This window comes from Schistocerca americana, chromosome 1 (genome assembly GCF_021461395.2).
Source record: "Schistocerca americana isolate TAMUIC-IGC-003095 chromosome 1, iqSchAmer2.1, whole genome shotgun sequence".
NCBI classification, from domain to species: domain Eukaryota; kingdom Metazoa; phylum Arthropoda; class Insecta; order Orthoptera; family Acrididae; genus Schistocerca; species Schistocerca americana.
Genome location: NC_060119.1, coordinates 476,778,634 through 476,798,969, shown reverse-complemented (window position 1 = coordinate 476,798,969; position 20,336 = coordinate 476,778,634). Strand labels below are relative to the sequence as shown.

General features: G+C 40.2%; 1 protein-coding gene across 1 annotated transcript in view; it reads left to right on the top strand.

Moving 5' to 3' along the window:
* LOC124604114 (structural maintenance of chromosomes protein 3) overlaps window positions 1-2,052 on the top strand; it is a 210,055-nt gene extending 208,003 nt beyond the window's left edge. The window contains exon 26 of the mRNA XM_047136451.1: window positions 1,481-2,052. Within this exon, the coding sequence (XP_046992407.1) occupies window positions 1,481-1,552 (72 nt within the window). The 3' untranslated portion in view covers window positions 1,553-2,052. The remainder of the gene's footprint in view (window positions 1-1,480) is intronic.
* Window positions 2,053-20,336: the final 18,284 nt, after the last annotated feature.

Sequence of the window (20,336 nt, the reverse complement as noted above, 5' to 3'; positions counted from 1 at the left end):
GCAAGGGCATATTTACCATCAGGCAAAATCACTACTAGCATTGCCAAATACATATAACAAATAGTATAGATGTCTCATTTCTGATGATTTTGCACTGAACAGTGTCATTTGTTGTGTAATGTATTGAATGATGTATAGCATCTGCTCAAGCCCTCTGCATACTGTGTGTGCTGCCATGTTGTGTATTGGAGCAGTTGGGGTAGGCAGACATATGAGGGCAGTTGATGTTATTGCATGTAAAATAGCTTACTTACTCATCATAGAAAAATTACTGATATTCAAAATCAATTGCAGGTAACAACTAGTATTTTGTAAAACTGGCTTTACTGACAAATATAACATTATCACACTTTGCGTTGATTATCACAGGTGGTGTGAGTGAGCTCAGGCATATGTGCTTAATGTACAGGTATTGGCTCAGCAGCCGTCTGTGATGGAGGTGCCCATTATTGATCACGCCCCAAGTGCAAGATTCGTTCCATAATTCGGTTTTTGAATGTGAAAAGGACTGTGCCCATGGATATTCATAGTCAATTGACATAACTTTATGGCAACAAGTTTGTGTCCATCCAACACAGGTGCAGCGAGTTTAGTGCCAGTCGTAAGGAGGTCATGGAGGTGGTTATCAAGGTGGTCCAATGCGAAGGGCTTCAAAACAGGAGGATCAGTGTCCTTTAACTTGTTGCTCAGATTCCTGGGAGTTCATACAGTACAGTTGACAGAGCACTGACAGAAAAATTAGGGTATCACATGGGTTGTACTCGATGGGTACCACGTATGCTGACAGCAGAACACAAGGATAAACACCTTCACTGTGCTTTCCAGTTTCTTCAAAACTGTTAAGAAGATAAGGAAGGATTATTTAACTCCATTGTTATGGGAGATGAAAGATGGGTGTTTCATTTCACTCCTAAAATTATTATTTGGTAACCGTGATAGCGTTACGGAGATGTTTAGCAGACTCTGCAAGAGAGGCGCTTTGCATCGCGGTGTAGCTTGCTCGCCACGTTTCGAGAGGGTGCGTTTCTGGATGAGGTATCGAATATATTGCTTCCCCCTACTTATACCTTCCGAGATCACGAATGTAAAATTAGAGAGATTCGAGCGCGCATGGAGGCTTTCAGACAGTCGTTCTTCCTGCGAACCATACGCGACTGGAACGGAAAAGGGAGGTAATGACAGTGGCAGTGCAGTGCAGTGCAGTGCCACAAAATTGAATCGAACTGGTAACTGATGCTCACATAATCTTGCAAGATTCACACTATCCACCAGAAGCAACAGAATATCACTGTACATGAGAGCTTAAAAAATGTTGCTTGCAAGCACCAATACCCACCCAAGTGTGGTCCAGCAAACAGTGCAATTTTGATGTTGCTTGAGAGCAAAATTGCTAAATAAAGAGTTAATAGTGCATGTTTTTTTTTTTATTTTGTTATGCTACTTTATTGACTACAGTTAATGCAAGCTTTTATTGCCTTAGGTGAGTCATGTGGAATGTGTTACAAGAGAGGTGGCTGCAGATTTCGTGGAAGATGACACCACAACAGGATAACTTCATCCAAAAAGGCGGGAATATTGTACAGTGTATTAAAGTTTAACATGCAGTACTTAGATGCGCTCAAAAGCTACAGAAAACTGCCAGTTTTGAATTTTAAAACTGTGTTGTATATAACAAATTTTACAGTGAACTTTTTATGCGTTAGTTACTTATTGCCAGTATTTACTTAGGCAAATTGTTAAAAATTGACTGAAAGTGGTAGACTCAGAGGAAGAACTATTACTTACTTGAATTTTAAGAAATGTATCAATATTTTCATATTTTAATTTATTATAACATTTATATTTTTATTGTAATATAGACAGAAATTGTATTTGACTCATTCCATGATGTATATATGCCTCAGGCTTTTTAATAATCACACATTAGTGAATGCCAAGCCTACAGTTTAAGTGCAGAATTGAAAATTGCTTCTATACTGTCCACAGAACTGTCTGGTGATAGTTTTATAAGTAATTGTAAAAGAGCACTCATAAATTATTTGTATCTTTTGTTACGAGCTTATTTTTATGTTGGCAATACATTTAATTTGCTTATTTAGATTAGGAAATAAGCCTTTGTAACAACAGTAGTACACTGCAGGTATATCTGTAAGGGTAGCGTAGTTCCATAGAGAGTGAGCTACAAGCACCAGGTGAGAACAGAATTCATTTAAAAATGAAGAGTTCAGGGTAGCACTTCAGTATTGTGCTAATTTTTCATTCATCCATTCACTCAAGTTTTCTGTCGACTGCTGATCCACTTGAAATTGGGTTTTATCACGAGAATTTCTCTTATGTTCCCCAATTTCTGGCCATCCGGTAGGTGATTCAGTCAGTAATTGTCACATTGAAGAGGATATTTTTGTCATTGTGGTTAATGCAATAAACTGATGTGACTGGGACAATATCAGCACTGTAATAGTCATGGGCATGAGATTCGAGCAAGGAATGGGCAAGACACACACCATAAGTGTTTTGATTACAGCCCGGTGACCGGTGCTTGATGTGCAGGACACTCCATCTTAGAGGTCATGCAAGCTCTGGACTTTCCAAGTTCCACTGCATTAAAGGGTATTCTGTGAGGCCAAATGAAGAGCTGTTTGAATAAAGAAGCAGTAGCACCATCAGGAGTCTATTGGCAATAACGGTGATACGCTCATCACATGTCGTAAGATCATAGATGGCAGCAATTTGAACAGGCCTATGGCCTAATCCCTGAATGATATTTGTTTACCATGATGTACTCAGTTTAAGAAAAACTTGTGGGTAACAGTGTTTTGATGACATCAACTGCTGCAGGTAAGTAGGCCACAGTACACAAATTGATTGCCAGTTTGTACTGGATGACATCCTAACTATATGGAATTATATTCTTCAGGGTAGAGTGCAGTATTGATGGCGTCTTCGCATCACACACAATTCTCATCTCCATGGAAGAAGCTGCTGCGAGCCCCTAATACGCCGCCACACAGCACGTACGCGCCACATGAGGACATTGAATTCACACCAACTCACTCCCTACAGTTATGATTGGTCTATGTGTCTCTTTAAGCTGCCACATTCAGAGATCCGCCTCGGATTATCCTTAGACTACTCTCCAATAAAAACGACTATACTGAAGAGAGTGCAGTGAGATGTTATCAACATAGCATGATGCCAGTGAGAACTTTACAGAATCTAGCATTATGCAAATGCTGCATGTCACAGGGTGTAGAGATTTACCATGGTGAAGGGATTTCAGGTGTAGATAGCATGTGTTAACAAGGTACAGTGCGTGTTACTATATGCTGACAGCATCTGCCAATTGTCTTTTGTCCAGAAATAACATAGAAACCTACAATCAAGTGCATCCCTTCAGCCTATTGCAGGTGACCACACATTCAGCAAGACAGTTTACCACCCCCTGCCTCCTGAGTTTTGTCAGAATGGTTTTAAGAATATCCTGTGAACACGAAGATGCTTGATCATGACTATGAAGATCAAGTACTGTCATACTCTCATTGTAACATATCACTTTGCTCAAAAAATTTAACGTGATTATTATAGACAAAAACATGGTATGATCAACCATGACAGATAAACTGTTGATTAATACTACATGTACTCCCTGATCAGTGAGAGAGAGTTATGGCCATCATGGACCAAATTGCTTTGTAGCAGTTTTGGAGTCCAAGTCACATCCATCATCAGAGCCATAGAGTGAATTAGAGACCCCTAACTAGAAATGTGCTTCACAGTCACTGGTATATGTTATAAAAGCTTGCTCATAAAAGCAGCAAAATGTTGAGATTCTTAAGCATTCCCTGAGGAAGATCTGGGAGAATGCCTTCATCCAAGTTACCACAAAGCTTAAAAGTGCATATTTTCTGCTTGTCACCTCGCACCTATCACTGTTTATGAGGACAAGTAAATCTATGTATAAGCACTATTGTTAGACATGATCATCTACAAGACGTACAGCACACTATGGGACTTGGTGAATAGACTGTGAGGACAATGCAGAATAAATTTGAGAAACAGCTCTATATTTAATCAATCTTAACATAATAGCAATGAGTAAATCTCTATCATATTATCAATATGTTAAGCCATCAGACTCAGAATAAAATGCTTCTTTCTGCAGCTGTAATTCAAATTAAAGGTAAGTGTTTGTTAGTAGATTTTAGTAAAAAACAGAACAGTCCACCTTATTTCCCCCCTTGTTGGTTACCTGTGTTTGGTCATCATAATATAAAACAGACAGGAAGGCAGTTACAGCAGATAAACACTGAGCAAAAGAGTGTAATGTAGGATTGAAGCAAATTTTGACAAACAATTCGTACTTGAATATGCCCCAGAATGTGACATTGGTGACGAACTGATCTGTAGATTATCCCAAGGTTTAGGTTAGGTTCTAATGTGATAAGATTATTTGTAAGTTGATAAAGTCAACAAATGTTAAAACTAAAATATGTAGGTTGTGGAGACAGAATGCCTATAGCTTAGCCTGAGGCCTTAGTTAGGCTAAAATATGAGTTTTACTTGCAAAAATTAAATTGATAATCTTTGTTGTCACATAAATGCTTCTTTCGAATACGTCGCTAATTGCAATGTTGTGATTAGGTTGGGACCTAATAACCCAACTTTAGTTAAGTCAAAATATTTGCCTATTTTTCCAAATGTTGTGGAGGCTGTGATAAATTGTGTTGAGGTTGTGGCAGTATTCCTTCAAAACTTGATTTTGTTCATTACTCTCTCATTGGCTGTATTAAACAGTACAGAGACGCACACTCTTTCCTTATCATCATACCTCATGACGAGCAAGGACAGCATTGCTTTATGAAACACATTTGCCACTAGCCTGATCTACACTTTTACCACTCTGAGCTCAGTGACTTCCACTCCCCGACACTTTACAAAATTTTAAAATACACGTTGCACTGATGCCGTTATCAGGATGGTGGACAGGTCACTAACCAAGTTGAGGGTTGACCTTACGTTAGCATATGAAACACACGTAGCTAAAGTACAGGGTGTTTCAAAAATGACCGGTATATTTGAAACGGCAATAAAAACTAAACGAGCAGCGATAGAAATACACCGCTTGTTGCAATATGCTTGGGACAACAGTACATTTTCAGGCGAACAAACTTTCGAAATTACAGTAGTTACAGTTTTCAACAACAGATGGCGCTGCAAGTGATGTGAAAGATATAGAAGACAACGCAGTCTGTAGGTGCGCCATTCTGTACGTCGTCTTTCTGCTGTAAGCGTGTGCTGTTCACAACGTGCAAGTGTGCTGTAGACAACATGGTTTATTCCTTAGAACAGAGGATTTTTCTGGTGTTGGAATTCCACCGCCTAGAACACAGTGTTGTTGCAACAAGACGAAGTTTTCAACGGAGGTTTAATGTAACCAAAGGACCGAAAAGCGATACAATAAAGGATCTGTTTGAAAAATTTCAACGGACTGGGAACGTGACGGATGAACGTGCTGAAAAGGTAGGGCGACCGCGTACGGCAACCACAGAGGGCAACGCGCAGCTAGTGCAGCAGGTGATCCAACAGCGGCCTCGGGTTTCCGTTCGCCGTGTTGCAGCTGCGGTCCAAATTACGCCAACGTCCACGTATCGTCTCATGCGCCAGAGTTTACACCTCTATCCATACAAAATTCAAACGCGGCAACCCCTCAGCGCCGCTACCATTGCTGCACGAGAGACATTCACTAACGATCTAGTGCACAGGATTGATGACGGCGATATGCATGTGGGCAGCATTTGGTTTACTGACGAAGCTTATTTTTACCTGGACGGCTTCGTCAATAAACAGAACTGGCGCATATGGGGAACCGAAAAGCCCCATGTTGCAGTCCCATCGTCCCTGCATCCTCAAAAAGTACTGGTCTGGGCCGCCATTTCTTCCAAAGGAATCATTGGCCCATTTTTCAGATCCGAAACGATTACTGCATCACGCTATCTGGACATTCTTCGTGAATTTGTGGCGGTACAAACTGCCTTAGACGACACTGCGAACACCTCGTGGTTTATGCAAGATGGTGCCCGGCCACATCGCACGGCCGACGTCTTTAATTTCCTGAATGAATATTTCGATGATCGTGTGATTGCTTTGGGCTATCCGAAACATACAGGAGGCGGCGTGGATTGGCCTCCCTATTCGCCATACATGAGCCCCTGTGACTTCTTTCTGTGGGGACACTTGAAAGACCAGATGTACCGCCAGAATCCAGAAACAATTGAACAGCTGAAGCAGTACATCTCATCTGCATGTGAAGCCATTCCGCCAGACACATTGTCAAAGGTTTCGGGTAATTTCATTCAGAGACTACGCCATATTATTGCTACGCATGGTGGATATGCGGAAAATATCGTACTATAGAGTTTCCCAGACCGCAGCGCCATCTGTTGTTGAAAATTGTAACTACTGTAATTTCGAAAGTTTGTCTGCCTGAAAATGTACTGTTGTCCCAAGCATATTGCAACAAACGGTGTATTTCTATCGCTGCTCGTTTAGTTTTTATTGTCGTTTCAAATATACCGGTCATTTTTGAAACACCCTGTATATTACTTGTGTGAGAGGCTTTAGGAAGACTATGCAATGCTTCAAAACAACAAATTGCCACCAATGAGCATGACATCACAACCGTTTGCATTAGATTCGTGTGAGCAGTTGCTAGCGGGCGCATGCGCAGTTGAGTCACGCGTGTACCTTCTCCCGCTTCTGGCTACAAAAGTGTGGCTGTTAGCTGTATAAGCAAGCAGCAAGATGCTACCTGGAAAAATTTTACTGGCGCATGCAAGCTGCCATATTCACTGGGAGCAAACCAGGGTATCTGCCTTGGGCAGCAATTTCAGTCAAGCATTAATCGCCTTGCGGAACAATGAATTAATTTTTGTCGGTTTGCTAAAGAAATATGGCTTTATTAATCTTTTCCACTGAGGCAGTCAATTTATTTCAATTGAGCATGTTTTCATTTTTTAGCACATATGGCATTATGCCATAATAAAGAACCAAAAATGAGATAATACAGTACTGGTACTGCAAGAAAATTTACAACTGAATCTGGACATATGAATGTGCACTTTAAGCAGAATTATCCATTTAAGCGTGGTTCACAAAATTCCTCTGAGGTCTTGTTTCTTTTATGATATAATATAAGATCTTTTAATGTTTTACACGTATGAAAATACGGGCTTCCTGCATCATCGTAGCTGCACAAGTGCGGTGATGCCTGTTATCTGGCGCTCTCTGGCAACTGCTGAAACGAACCTCTTTCTAACAGGTCGCGGGAAAATATTGAGAATGATTGATTGAGAAGCATTACTTTCAAAGTAAACATCTTTTTACACAAGATGAACTAAGTGCGATAATGTGCTATGAATTTCTTAAATCGCAGAGCATTTTAATCTCATTTAAAAATCAACTCTTTGAGGACGACCATTTAGAAAAAATTTCAAGAGCAGACATTTATGTTTGTATTAAAAATTTTACTGGCACATTTGCGTGATGTATCTTAAAGTGCAACACGCACAAAAAAGATCAACATTATACGTGAAAGTTTAGCTTCTCTTGCAGCTTATTAATTGTCAAGACCAGAATTATATGTGAAAGCTCTGCTTTTCTTGTAGCAACACTACGTGTATTAATTTACACCATTAACTTTTCCTATTTGTGTGTTGGTCCCTTTAATTCCACAACCTATTTGTGTGTACACGCTACTTAACAGTGATAATGCTATTGGCTGGTGAGATCATGTGACATGAGCTATGACTGGCTTATAAAAGTGCATCGCCCAGTCTCGATTTCAATGCTTCAGAAAGTAACATGCAGTGTTTGGTGGAATTCGAATGCATACTTTCGTAATACAAAAATATGCAGTGTACATGGTCTTTTTTTTCCAAGTTTCGTTTTCTAAACGGCTGAGAAATTCTACGCCTGTGTATAAAATCATAACCATTCAAAGGATTGATAAGTTTTACAGTTCCGAGGGAAAGTATAGTGTCACTTAAAATGGAAAAAGGGTATTTTCACCCAGGAGAAAGTGTGTTTTTAACCGGAAAATCCAGGCATTTTTTTGCTTCTCCGCGTATACTCTGTGATACACCACAAGTGGTCTTCCACAAGCTTTACGTATTTGTGTAATATCCTTTTGAAGGAGGGAACTGAATGTCAACAGCAGTATCCTATTTGTAACTTGGCGAGTGCCACTCCCTTTCATCAGTGTGGAGGGCAAGAGATTTGCCATGCCTGGAAGGTTGATTTGATTGCCCAGAGTTTGTTGTTTACCACCTCCAACCACTCTTCTCCCAGACACATGATCCATTTGTGTGAGGAGATTATGCAGTACAGGGGGATGGTACACCAAATCACTGCACCACTCCAAATCCATCTTCGGCTGCTTTGTCAGCTACATTATTTATATATATTCCTACTTATACTGGTACCATAACCACCTACCTATTTACTTTGGTTTTGCATCACTGGAAGGCATCGTGGACATTCTGAATAATTCTACGTTACTGTATACATTAGTTGTACAGGTGCAGGACACCAACAGAATCAAAGTAGATGAGAAACTTTATAGTGAAAGCTTTTCACCTTTTCAGGTGCCTTCAAGACTCTGCCTTTGAATCGTAGTTTGTTGGTTGTTCAAGGATACAAACTTTCTCAGAGAAGGCAGCTAAACAATAAATTTTCCTGCTTAAATTCATCTGTGTGTGTATATAGCAATAAAATCTTGATACCGTCTTAAAACTCAATAAAAGAAACTTGTAAAAATTTAATTTGGAATATGGGATTTCTTGCATTGTGTCAAACGTAAAACTATTTTGGATCTCTGAAGACCTCTGAAGACCAAAGGGGGCAGTTTGTAACACCCCTGCCTGCTTTTTGTGAGGTTTGATACATTTAGATCTTCGAAACATTCTTTAACATTTGCTTGGATTGACTTGGATGCAAGTGGCTTATCCACTACACTAAATACCAGTCAAGAGGTAACACTGTATCTGAAGTGTGGTCCATCAACCTGTTTGCAGGATCTTACAAAATAATGCTTTATTAAACTGCAGGAGACGGGACCTGTCTGTGCTCCAAGCCTTTCCATTGACACCATTTCAGAATTTTCAATGACTTTATGCTCTTTGTTTTGAAGTTTTTTAGGTGCTGTAACTATGTCAGTTTTGTGTCAAATATTAAACCAGGTACCATACGTATTTCTTAAAATTTGATACACTACCTCCTATTTTGAGCTCTGGTTTGATAAAACTGACATGAATGGTTAAAAATCACAAAAAAAAAATTCATAGTTTAGAAATGAAGGAGAGCACTCGCCAGACTGCAGAAGTGTTGAGCCGTCAACAGGAACACACAAAAGAAAATGAAAATTATGATAGCTTCCAAAATAAATTGTTCTACAGGCTAGAGTCAAAAAAACGGGAGATCGAGGTGGAAAGCAGGAGAAGGTGTAGCTAGCAGCTAGGAGGGACTGCAGGTGGGAGAAGGAGACAGCAGGTGTGCAGGCTAGGAATGCAGGACAGAGGGGGTGGCAGGTGCACGGGCTAGGCATGTGGCACCTGGGTACCGGTGCCCGTGAGATGTGGCACATGAAGAAGATGAGTGGTGACATGAACTGAGAGGGGATGACAGGACACAGGAAGAAGAAACCGCTGGATAGAAGTGTTGGTTTTTAAAGAGTTAATGGAGGTTAAGGACATGAGGTTTATGGGAACAAAGGATGTGACGACTTAATGCTTCTGCTGTTTAGCGCGTTGTCACCTTCACTCTTAAATTATTTTTATTCTGGCAGGACTTTTCTTACCATATTTATGAAATAATTTTCTCTGGCAGAACCCAACACCACTTGCACAGCACATTTTCCTGCCTCATGATTGACAGCTCTTGTTGCCACGTTGTTGTAAGACTGGATTGAAAAAACTGACGAAGTCAGCCACAAATATGAACTTTTAACAGGTGTCTTAGGCTGTTCACAACATGTCATTGATATCTATTGCAAAAACTGTTACACTTAGCATTTACTTGAGAAAAGAGTGAATCAGAATTGGCAGAGGTTCCCATTTGTGAAATTGAAGAACAACAATTCATCTCCAAGTGGTGTCTTAAGATGATGTCTCCAAATTACTAAAAACAAAAACTAAATCATTTTAATATAAGAACATCTTGTTTCAATGTCTCCAGCAGGATTAATTTATCAAGGGTGGAGTGGTAATACCTGAAATTGGCCTAGACGGTTGTGGGATTCAAGTACTCGTATGAGGCGGCAGAGTTTTTCTAATACAGCTGATGAGAGCAACACGTTGCTGACTACTTGGGTTCAAACAGTCCTTGCCTTGTTTCAGTGAAGGAATCACTGTTGCCACCCTTCCCATGTCAGGATTGTACATCAAAACAGAGTTTAGTGGAACAATATAGAAATACATCTCTGTCTCTCAGGTATATATGACATAATGAATCTGACCTGGTCCTGGGGCAGTTTCACAAGCTGTGAACAAAGTCAATTCCAATTCCCACATAAGAACTAATGATTGTATATGTCCTTATCATTCAAAAGTAATTTAACTTTCTTCTGTTCTGTGAAGTGTGTGGATCTTGAATTTGTGTGATTAATGTGGTGACATCCCCATTTGAGCCAATTCCTCAATAATGCCCCAGTGTCTCTTTATTGGCTCCCAAATGTGTGTAACTGATGTGGAGTGATTAAAGGAATTAGCAAATTTCTCGCAAGAACTTTTGTTGGTTTCTATAACTACTCACTGCCCTTTTACCCTCATAATCTGAAAAAGGTGCAGGATTTTCTACTGATGAGCTGCATTTAGACTTCCACAAAGCCCAAGCCCCTTACCTAGCTCTGGTTTCCAAGAGACACTTTTTATCTACCAAAGGATAGGCTGTCTTCTGAGATGAGAGCTGGAGAGCAGAAGCAAGTGTCAGTTGCTGAAGACAACCCTAAATCTGTACTAAAGTTTGTCATTTGACGAATTCATAAGACAGATGTCATCTAAATAAGGGGGAGCTGAGCCCCACAGCATGTAGTGTACATTGAAGTGTCCAAGTGGCAGGAGTGGTACCTGTCACTGGTGAAAACAGCCACCTAGCCTGTAGTCCTTTCTTGGGTTAATGTCATCCTTCCTGTGGAGATTAGAATCAAAAATAAGTTTCTTGTAAGCAGATATATACTGGCTTCTCCTGTCCCAAGAGCTTCAGTCCTACCAAATGAATTCCAATCATTTTAAGGTCCACTGCAATATAGAGATCTCTGTGGCAGTCACTGATTACTGTGGGTTACATTAGGAAGAACAAATGTCAAGTGTCTCTCTGGTTAAGGGTAAAAAGCCAGTGACTACTGTAGTATTTAAATGCACTACTTACTAAATTACAGTGAAGATAGTATGTCAGTTTTTGCCCTTGCATGCCTAGGTCCCAAAGAACCACAACAAGAATGAAAAAACACAGAGGTACTCAAAGCAATAGGACGTTATGAAATGAACTAGCAGTGAATTGGAATATACATCTGTCTTAGTACACACTTTTATTTCACTACATCCACCTGAATATATAAAAGTGGAGTTCATTTCTCTAAGAGTTTGCCGTTTTTCCTAAATCCAGCATGCTGTTTCCAGTGTCACAGGTTTGGACATACACATCTTACATATTGGAAAATCATACTTCATTATGCAAATGATCAGCGCCAAGCGCCCAGGAAAATATCCAGATGGTCTATGGAAAGCTCAGTTTATTCTAAAGAACACACTTATGGTAACAAAGATGATTGTCATGTATAGAAACAAGAAAACTCTACAACGCTATGCCTACATCCTCATTTTACAGATGGTTCAATATAAAAACCCCGTGGATTCACATCTGTGAAAGTTCCCCTACAGCTGTAGAAAAAAAGGCAGCAAAACTAGCAGTAATCACAAATGTTAATTCAGCCCAAAAATGGAATCCGGGCAATAAATTAGCTGCATTCTTTAATTTATCAGAACTTTGGATGATAAGTATTTTAGTATCTACACAGGCATGAGAACGCCACTTCACTACAATGTCAGTGCAGGTGCTTTGCAAGCCAATGGTGGCTCAGTAGTAGCCAGGGAACAGAGCCCCATGCGAGGAACATGAACTCATGATACGAGTCAATCCATGGGAAGCAGAGAGTCTGAACCTATGTAGAGAGAATCACAGGAAAAACTCAGCACATAGGGACGGCTAAGCAGTCAACACAACACATGGCATCATATGCAAGGTGAGGCCCACGATGGTTGAACTCCCAAGTAAGCACTGGCCTGCCCAGCCTACTGTCACCACCATGTAAACACTTCCGACAGTGGATTTGCCCATATGACGTGTCATGTTGCCCTCCATGACAGATTTCCACGCTATCCTGCTGTGTTACCCATGCCAATTTGTTTGTCTCCATTGCGATGTCCATTGGCGATGGCACTGAAGGCATTATTCTGAACTTCAAAATCTCCCCTCATATATGAGGATTGGAAGTTTACAACTTACATAAAATAGAGACATGTTTCAAAGTTTTACGGTCCTTCTAAGTAGTCGCCTGCATTATGTATAACCTGTTGCCAGTGATGTGGAAGTTGTATGATACTCTTAGCAGTGCCAGTTGTGTTGATAGCTCAAGTGGAGCAGTCTATTGCCCAACAAGTCTCTGTAACAGTTCTGAAGTGAATGCCATGAAGTGTTCCCTTCACTTTAGGAATCATGTTGAAGTGAAAATGTAGGGTCCCAGAAATTAGTCTCACTTATTAAAGATAAGAATACCCGCATGTTGTTTTCAATAGAAGTGAACAGCAGTGAAATTCTTTATTCAGATTCACGTATTATAGCAAAAACTGAGACAGCATATTTGTTGCTGCAAACTGCTCAATAATATCTGCTTAATTGTTACAGAGTCCAAATGTAAAATAATTCGGATGGAATTTATGTTTCTAGGAATATAGGTAACCATCAAAGGTGGGTCAAACATGGTAACTGGATGAGATTTTCACTCTGCAGCGGAGTTTGTGCTGATATGAAACTTCCTGGCAGATTAAAACTGTGTGCCAGACCGAGACTCGAACTCGGGACCTTTGCCGTTCACGGGCAAGTGCTTTACCAACTGAGCTACACAAGCACGACTCACGCCCCGTCCTCGCAGCTTTACTTCTGCCAGTACCTCGTCTCCTACCTTCCAAACTTTACAGAAGCTCTCCTGCAAGGTTCGCCGGAGAGCTTCTGTAAAGTTTGGAAGGTAGGAGACGAGGTACTGGCAGAAGTAAAGCTGCGAGGACGGGGCGTGAGTCGTGCTTGTGTAGCTCAGTTGGTAGAGCACTTGCCCGCGAAAGGCAAAGGTCCCGAGTTCGAGTCTCGGTCCGGCACACAGTTTTAATCTGCCAGGAAGTTTCATGGTATCTGGATACTTACATGGACTACCTGCCTAGGGAGCCAGAGTGCTTCAGAGAAAAAATGAATAATATTTTATGTTTCATGATCATACTATTGTAACTGAGAGCCATGCAATTAAAACTGGTGCCAAAGCCAGGAATTAGTAAGGGGCTGTTGTAAGCTCTTTGTCATACTTCAAGCAATTAAAAAGAACTGACTCATGAGGGCAATGTCTTAGAGCAACTAATAAGTAACACCTGAACTTCTTCGATAACTTAACACTAGAATGGTGGAGTATCTGACGTCCCTAAAACATCAAAAAGTAACATTTTGACCACATATAAAATATTTTCATATCTGACTTAAACAAGTACTTTATTTTAATGTGTGTTGATCTCTACCTTTTCACAAGTTATAATAATGATAATTTGTAACACGATAATTAATACATTACTTACTTATTTCAACAACAAAACATCTTACCAATTTATTGCAGCTCAGGCTAATAAGCTTCCTAAACTGTAGACTGTCATATACTGACAATCTGTTGAGCCTTCTAGACACATTTAGCAGCCTATGTTGTACTTCTTAATCAAATCACTAGAATTTGCTAGGCACACTTAGCACAGGTGATTTTTATTTTAAATGCACATTTTCCACAAATGGCTTTGTGGCACTTTACACACTTGTCACTCATCTGTCGCCTTTGCAGAGGCTGATTTGGCACTTCTTCCACCTTCTAGATGGTTTTGGACCAGTATTTTCTTCTTTGTCTGTTTTTCTCCCCATGCTTTTGTTCCCTTGAGTTCTTTCAACAGCCGAAGTATGAACTACTTCCTTTCAATTTTCTTGTTCGTTACTGTTTTGTAGATGACTTCTGCTTTTATTGCCACCGTGTCCACAATGGTTAGATCTGCCATCTCGTACATGCAACCTTTGTATAAGTAGTATATTTACAAGTCATTTGATCAACCACGACCACTCCATACTTCGTTGCCTTTGCAGACTGTTATGGTTTCAGGTTTCTTCCTTCCTTCCTCTGCTCATTCAGGGTGTATACGACCCGGGGCAACCGGGAAAAACCCGGGAATTTTTTCATCCGGGAGAAAACCGGGAATTTTTCATTGTTCTAGCTTTCAGTTAAATTTTTGTAATTTTGACTGCAGAATTGATCTCGAGCAAAGAATGTTATTGTATCCTGCTACTGGAGAATGGTATTGCAGCAATAAAATATAAACGAGAGGGAAAAAAATTAAACTTTAGTGGCAAAGGAAATGTGCAATTTACAACAACAAAACACCGTGCATACACAAGCGTCTGCAAATAGCAAAAATATGTCAAAGGCCGTAAGGCGCAGGCTGTAATTCTTCGTAACAATAAACTGCTTGTTATGAGCTTGACGTCACAACTGTTCACATTAGGTTCGTTTGACCAGTTGCCAGCGGTCTGTTGCGCATGCGCATTTGACTCGCGTATAAGCAGTACCTTTCCCGCTACTAGAAGTTTGTCTGTTAGCTGTGTCGGTGGTAGCAGCAAGCAGCCAGATGCAAACGAGAAAGATTTTTCTCGCGCGCCCTAGCTGCCAGATTCGTGCTTGCACAGAGTTGTCTGAGTTGCAGTGGGGAGGGGGTTAGTCTCCACGTGACCCGTGTTTACGTTAAGTGATTTCGCTGCTTCTCTTCGTGTACAGCTCCCACGTCAAATGAAAACAAAACGGATTTCTGTGGCCGGAAGCTATCAAGTGAATTAAAATACATTCACATAATTATGGAGGGCAAAAATATATCATTAATTTCAGTTTTCTGATTTTATTTTATTTCCAAGTTAGTAGCAGTCAAGCATTAATCGCCTTGCAGAACAATCAAGTGTTTTTGCAAGTTTGCTAAAGAAATTTGTCTTTATTAATCTATTCGCTGAGGCAACCATTTTATTTGAAACGAAGTGTTTCATTCTACTGTATTGGCTAGTTCCAACTGTTCGCTGAATTTCAAGTGCACGTTATTATCTTCTGCCATGTATGGCATTATGCCATAATAAAGAACCAAAAATGAGATCGTAGAGTACTGGTACTCCAAGAAAATTTACATCCCAAAAAACCACACTGAAAAGCTTAATATCAGATGGGACTTACTTCATTATGAATCTGGAAAATGCCAATTTGCACTTCCAAGCCGAATTATGCATTTTAGTATGGTTTACGAAATTCTAATGCTCTTTGGAGTATCCTCTGATGCCCTGTTTCTTTCATGGTGCAATGTAAGCTCTCTCAGTGCTTTATGCACACGAACATGCGGGCTTCCTACACCACGCTGCAGTTGCACACGCACAATAATGCCTGTTTTCTGGCGCTCTCCGGCAACTGGTAAATCGAACCTATTTTTAACAGCCTCCGGATAGTACTGCGAACGGTGGTTAGAAAAGGGTTACTTTTAAAGTAAATTTCTTTTTACGCAAGATGAAACATGTTACGTGTGAGAAAGTGGGATGGATATCTAAGTCACAGAGCGTTCGAAACTGAACAGTTTGAGAACCAGCCACTTACAAGAATTTCGAGCCGAGACATTTACGTCATAATTTTAAATTTACTGGCACATTTGTGTGACGTATCTTAAAGCATAACACACTCAAAAAAAATCAATATTACATGTGAAAGCTTAGCTTCTGTTGTGGCGTGTTAATCTTAGAGACCAACATTATATGTAAAAGCTTAGCTTTTCTTGTAGATATACGGTACTGTTTACTTTAATGTAAACCGTTAACTTTTCCTCTTGTGTGTTCGCGCTATGTAACCAGTGATCTTGCTGTTGGCTGACTATAACACGTGTCCCAAGCTCTGAATAGCTGCTGACATCGGCTGGCGAGATCTCGTGGCTTGAGACATGACTCGCTTACAAAAGGACATCGCAACCTCGGTTTCAACGCTCCGGAAACTAACGCACTGTGTTTGGTGTAATTCGAATTTATACTTTAGTAATACGAAAATATGCAGCGTATATGTTACTGCAAATCAAAGGTCTTTCGAAAACTTCTCTCCTTTTTTTTAAATTAAAAGTCTCTCCTAAACCTTTCCTGCCCCGTCTTTTCTTCTTCTTCTTTCTCTCCCCGGGAAGTTCTACGCGATTGTATAAAACGTTAACCATTCAAATGATTGATAAGTTTTACAGTTCCGAGGGAAAATCTACGGGAAAACCTACTGTCACTTAGCACGGAAAAAGTGTATTTTGGCACGGGAAAAAGCATATTTTTTAAACGGGATATCATGGAATTTTTTTTCCTTGTCCCCGTATACACCCTGTTATTACTATTTCAGCATGCAGTGTTCTCAGAAGTATGACATGTGTGTTCTTTCTTTTGTATACAGGCATGGTGCAGTCTGTGTTGCCAGTCAAACAGGATGGCGGTTGGGTATATTTCTACCTTTGGGTTCTTTAACTCATCAGATATTTCATGATGGATATTGTGCCAGCTAACTAAGTTTTCTCTTCTTTGAGCTTCTTAGCAAATTGAAGAGATGTGAAGAAGTTACCTGTCAAATTGTTTCTTCCTTGATTTACAAATGGCCCCAAGCAACATAATGCTTCTCTCTCTCTCTCTCTCTCTCTCTCTCTCTCTCTCTCTGTGCTCTGTGTGTGTGTGTGTGTGTGTGTGTGTGTGTGTGTGTGTGTGTGTGTGTCTTCATGTGAAACCAGTTCATATATGTCGTCACCACATCAACAGCAATCCGCAATTTAAGACCATATTTATGGGACATATGGATTGAGCGAACTGGCTTGTCTGTGGTTATATTTCTGAATTTGTTGGCTGGCAGGATTTCATCTTCAGTTGATTGTTCATCAAAACCAAGAAATCTAAGAAGCTGCTGAAATCTGCCCTTTGACATAATGTTCTTGATGAAATTAGGCTCCCAAAAATGTGTCAAAAGTTATCCGCAGATACACCTTTTGTACTAATGACACCCTACGCATATATGACTCATTTTCTCTGGTTCCTCAAGTGACACAGTCCAGTCACTGTTTTAGAATACTTTTCGAGCATTTGATTCTGTGCACTTCTCCATGAGAAGTAGCATTGCTTCGTCAAATGTAAGATGGAAAGCACTGATGAGAGTTGTCTACTTGAAGGCAAGCTTCTTGTTAACAACCTCCCACTCAGTTCCATCCCACGTGACCATCTTTGTAGATGCATCGAACTGAGCCTGCTATGGTGGATGATGTGAGGACTGACATAGATCAGCTTGTGAATCCTCCTCTACTAACTCCTCTTCATTCACAATGTCTTCATCTTCACATGTCTCTGGAACAAAACTCTCATCTTCATCAATGAAGTCAATTTCGAATTCAACATCAGAATTCTCTAACAGATGCAACATTTCTTCATCAGAAAGTTCACACTGATGATACATCATTGAAAATGACATGATATAAACTGTGATAGACTGTAATGTCCACATGACAAGACACAAAATGAGCAACAACAGCTCTGTATTATCGCTGATTATTGCCACTTCATTGTTGCATTATTTGCATGTTTGCTGAAAAGAAATCATAGATGTCTACAAAAATACACAGACAGTAACATTAATGCCCAAGTTTGACATCAGCATGCAGTAACCACCCACAGACGGAAGGTGGCAGCAGTAGCAGTAGGGGGTATATAAAGCGTGTCGGAGGATGAGGAAAACCGTACAGTCTTCGTCTTGATATGGAAACGGAGCAATTCATCTGACGTCCAAAAGGGCATGATCATTGACTTTCTGGCCAAAAGTGGAAGCATTTGCAAAACTGCAAAGTTTGTGACACCGTAGTTAAAGCACACCGTGCACAGTGAAATGACGTTATCCAAAACCAGCACTGAACTGACTGTGATGAGCCATAGATGACAGAGGTAAACAGCCAGAGAGACATGTATAGGTGAACATATGCAGAACTGTTGAGAAACTGATCACCCAAATGAACCAAGGGGCTAGCAACAATGTCTCTCCAATGACCGTTCAGCGGGCCTCCACAGCAAGCATCAAGTTCCTGCATCCATGCTGCCTGCTGTTCATCAGTGACAGAGGCTGGAATTTGCACACCAATACTGCAACTGGGTGTGGCAACAGGCAGCTTTTTTGATGAATCACATTTTAAGCTCCATTGGACAGATGGCTGTTGGCGTGTACAGCCCTGCAAAAATTGTCGGAAGGATCCAGGCTGGAGGATGAAGCATAATGGTCTGGGGAATGTATACATGGCATTCCCTAGGTGAGCTCGTCATTCTGGAAGGAAAATTGATCAATAAAAGTATGCATCTAGTATTGGGGACCACGTCCACCCCTACATTGTTTGTTTTCTCCTCAGCATGACGACATCCATCAGGAGCACAACGCAATGTGCCACACAGCTCATTTTGTGTGTGTGTGTGTGTGTGTGTGTGTGTGTGTGTGTGTGTGTGTGTGTGTGTGTGTGTGTGTGTGCGCGCGCACGCTTGGTTCAGAAAGCACCAGGATGAGTATAGCATACTCCCCTAGCCACCTAACTCCCCAGATTTAAACCCAACCAAAAATCTGTGGGACCACCTCGATCCGACTCTTTGCATCATGGGTCCACAACCGAGAAAGCTAGTGGAGGTGGCCACAGCAATGGAGTTGGAATGACTCCACAACCCTGTTGGTACCTTCTAAAACCTCACCGACACACTTCCTGCATGTCTGTCCTACAAAAGGGGTTATTCATGCTTTTGGCAAGTTGTCACATTAATGTGACTGGATCATATACAAATATTTTGTAAATCCTATTACAGCATAATAAAAAAGAAAAAAATAGGAAATTTCATATAATTGCATGAACAAAGTACAAAAAATTGGATATGACACTGAAGAAAAAAGTATGACATGGGTTTTTTCGACACATCTGCCATTATAGTGTTAATGTAAAGGTAGGAATCTGTAGTCACAAGGCTTTTATAGCATCAAAGACTACGGATGTTAAAAGGAATGTTGAGGAAGCTAGGAAAATGTTTTTGCTGATCCAGAGTGACAAGCAAAAACTGCAGAGTATGCAAGCAACCAACATCATATTTAAATAACATTCAAAAGCATGGTACAATGTACCTTAGATCAGTATTTGTTGAGTAAGGTTTTGAGTAGTGGAAAAGACACGTCATTATTCAACAGCTGTGATAGAAAGTTGCTGCAGAAGTTCAGATTTAAGCAAGTTGAAACTTTGATAGGAAACAAAAAATGTGAGTTGCATCCATTGAATTTAGAAGTAAATTTATGACAACTGATATGACAAAAATTCTAAGAAGCGTTGTGTTACATAAAAGTCAGTAAGAGCATCTCTCCGATCACTCAACTATACTGATACAGAAACATATGAAGATAATATGCACCTAAAGGTAGCAAATAGATCAAAAACATCTATGGTCGCTTACTGATTATACTGGCATCAAAACAGGTGACCATAATATGGTTTCCTCCTTTAAACATTGCATGAAATATGCAATGGCAGATGTTAAGAAAAGTGAATGCAGAAGAGAGAAAACAGTGGAAGAAAATCGGGACTGGATGAAATGTATGTGAGATGGTACAGAAATTATGTGTAAGAACTTCTTCCCCTGATAGCAGGAGTTTATTGTACATCACTGAAGCAACATGTATAAAAGCAATTGGAAAAAAGTTGCACATCACCTCTATTTTCAAGGAGGGTTGCCAATTGTATTCACATTTCTATAGACCCGTATTGCTGAATGTTAATCTCTTGCAGAATTATTACATATATTTTATACTTGCAAATCATGACTTTTTTGAAAGCAAATCTCTCCTCTATAAAATAATAATGTATTCTGCAAACAGAGATCTTGGAGAGAGAGAAAAAATGATATGTACAGTACTTAGAAATAACTATCTAGAGCAGCCTACAGCA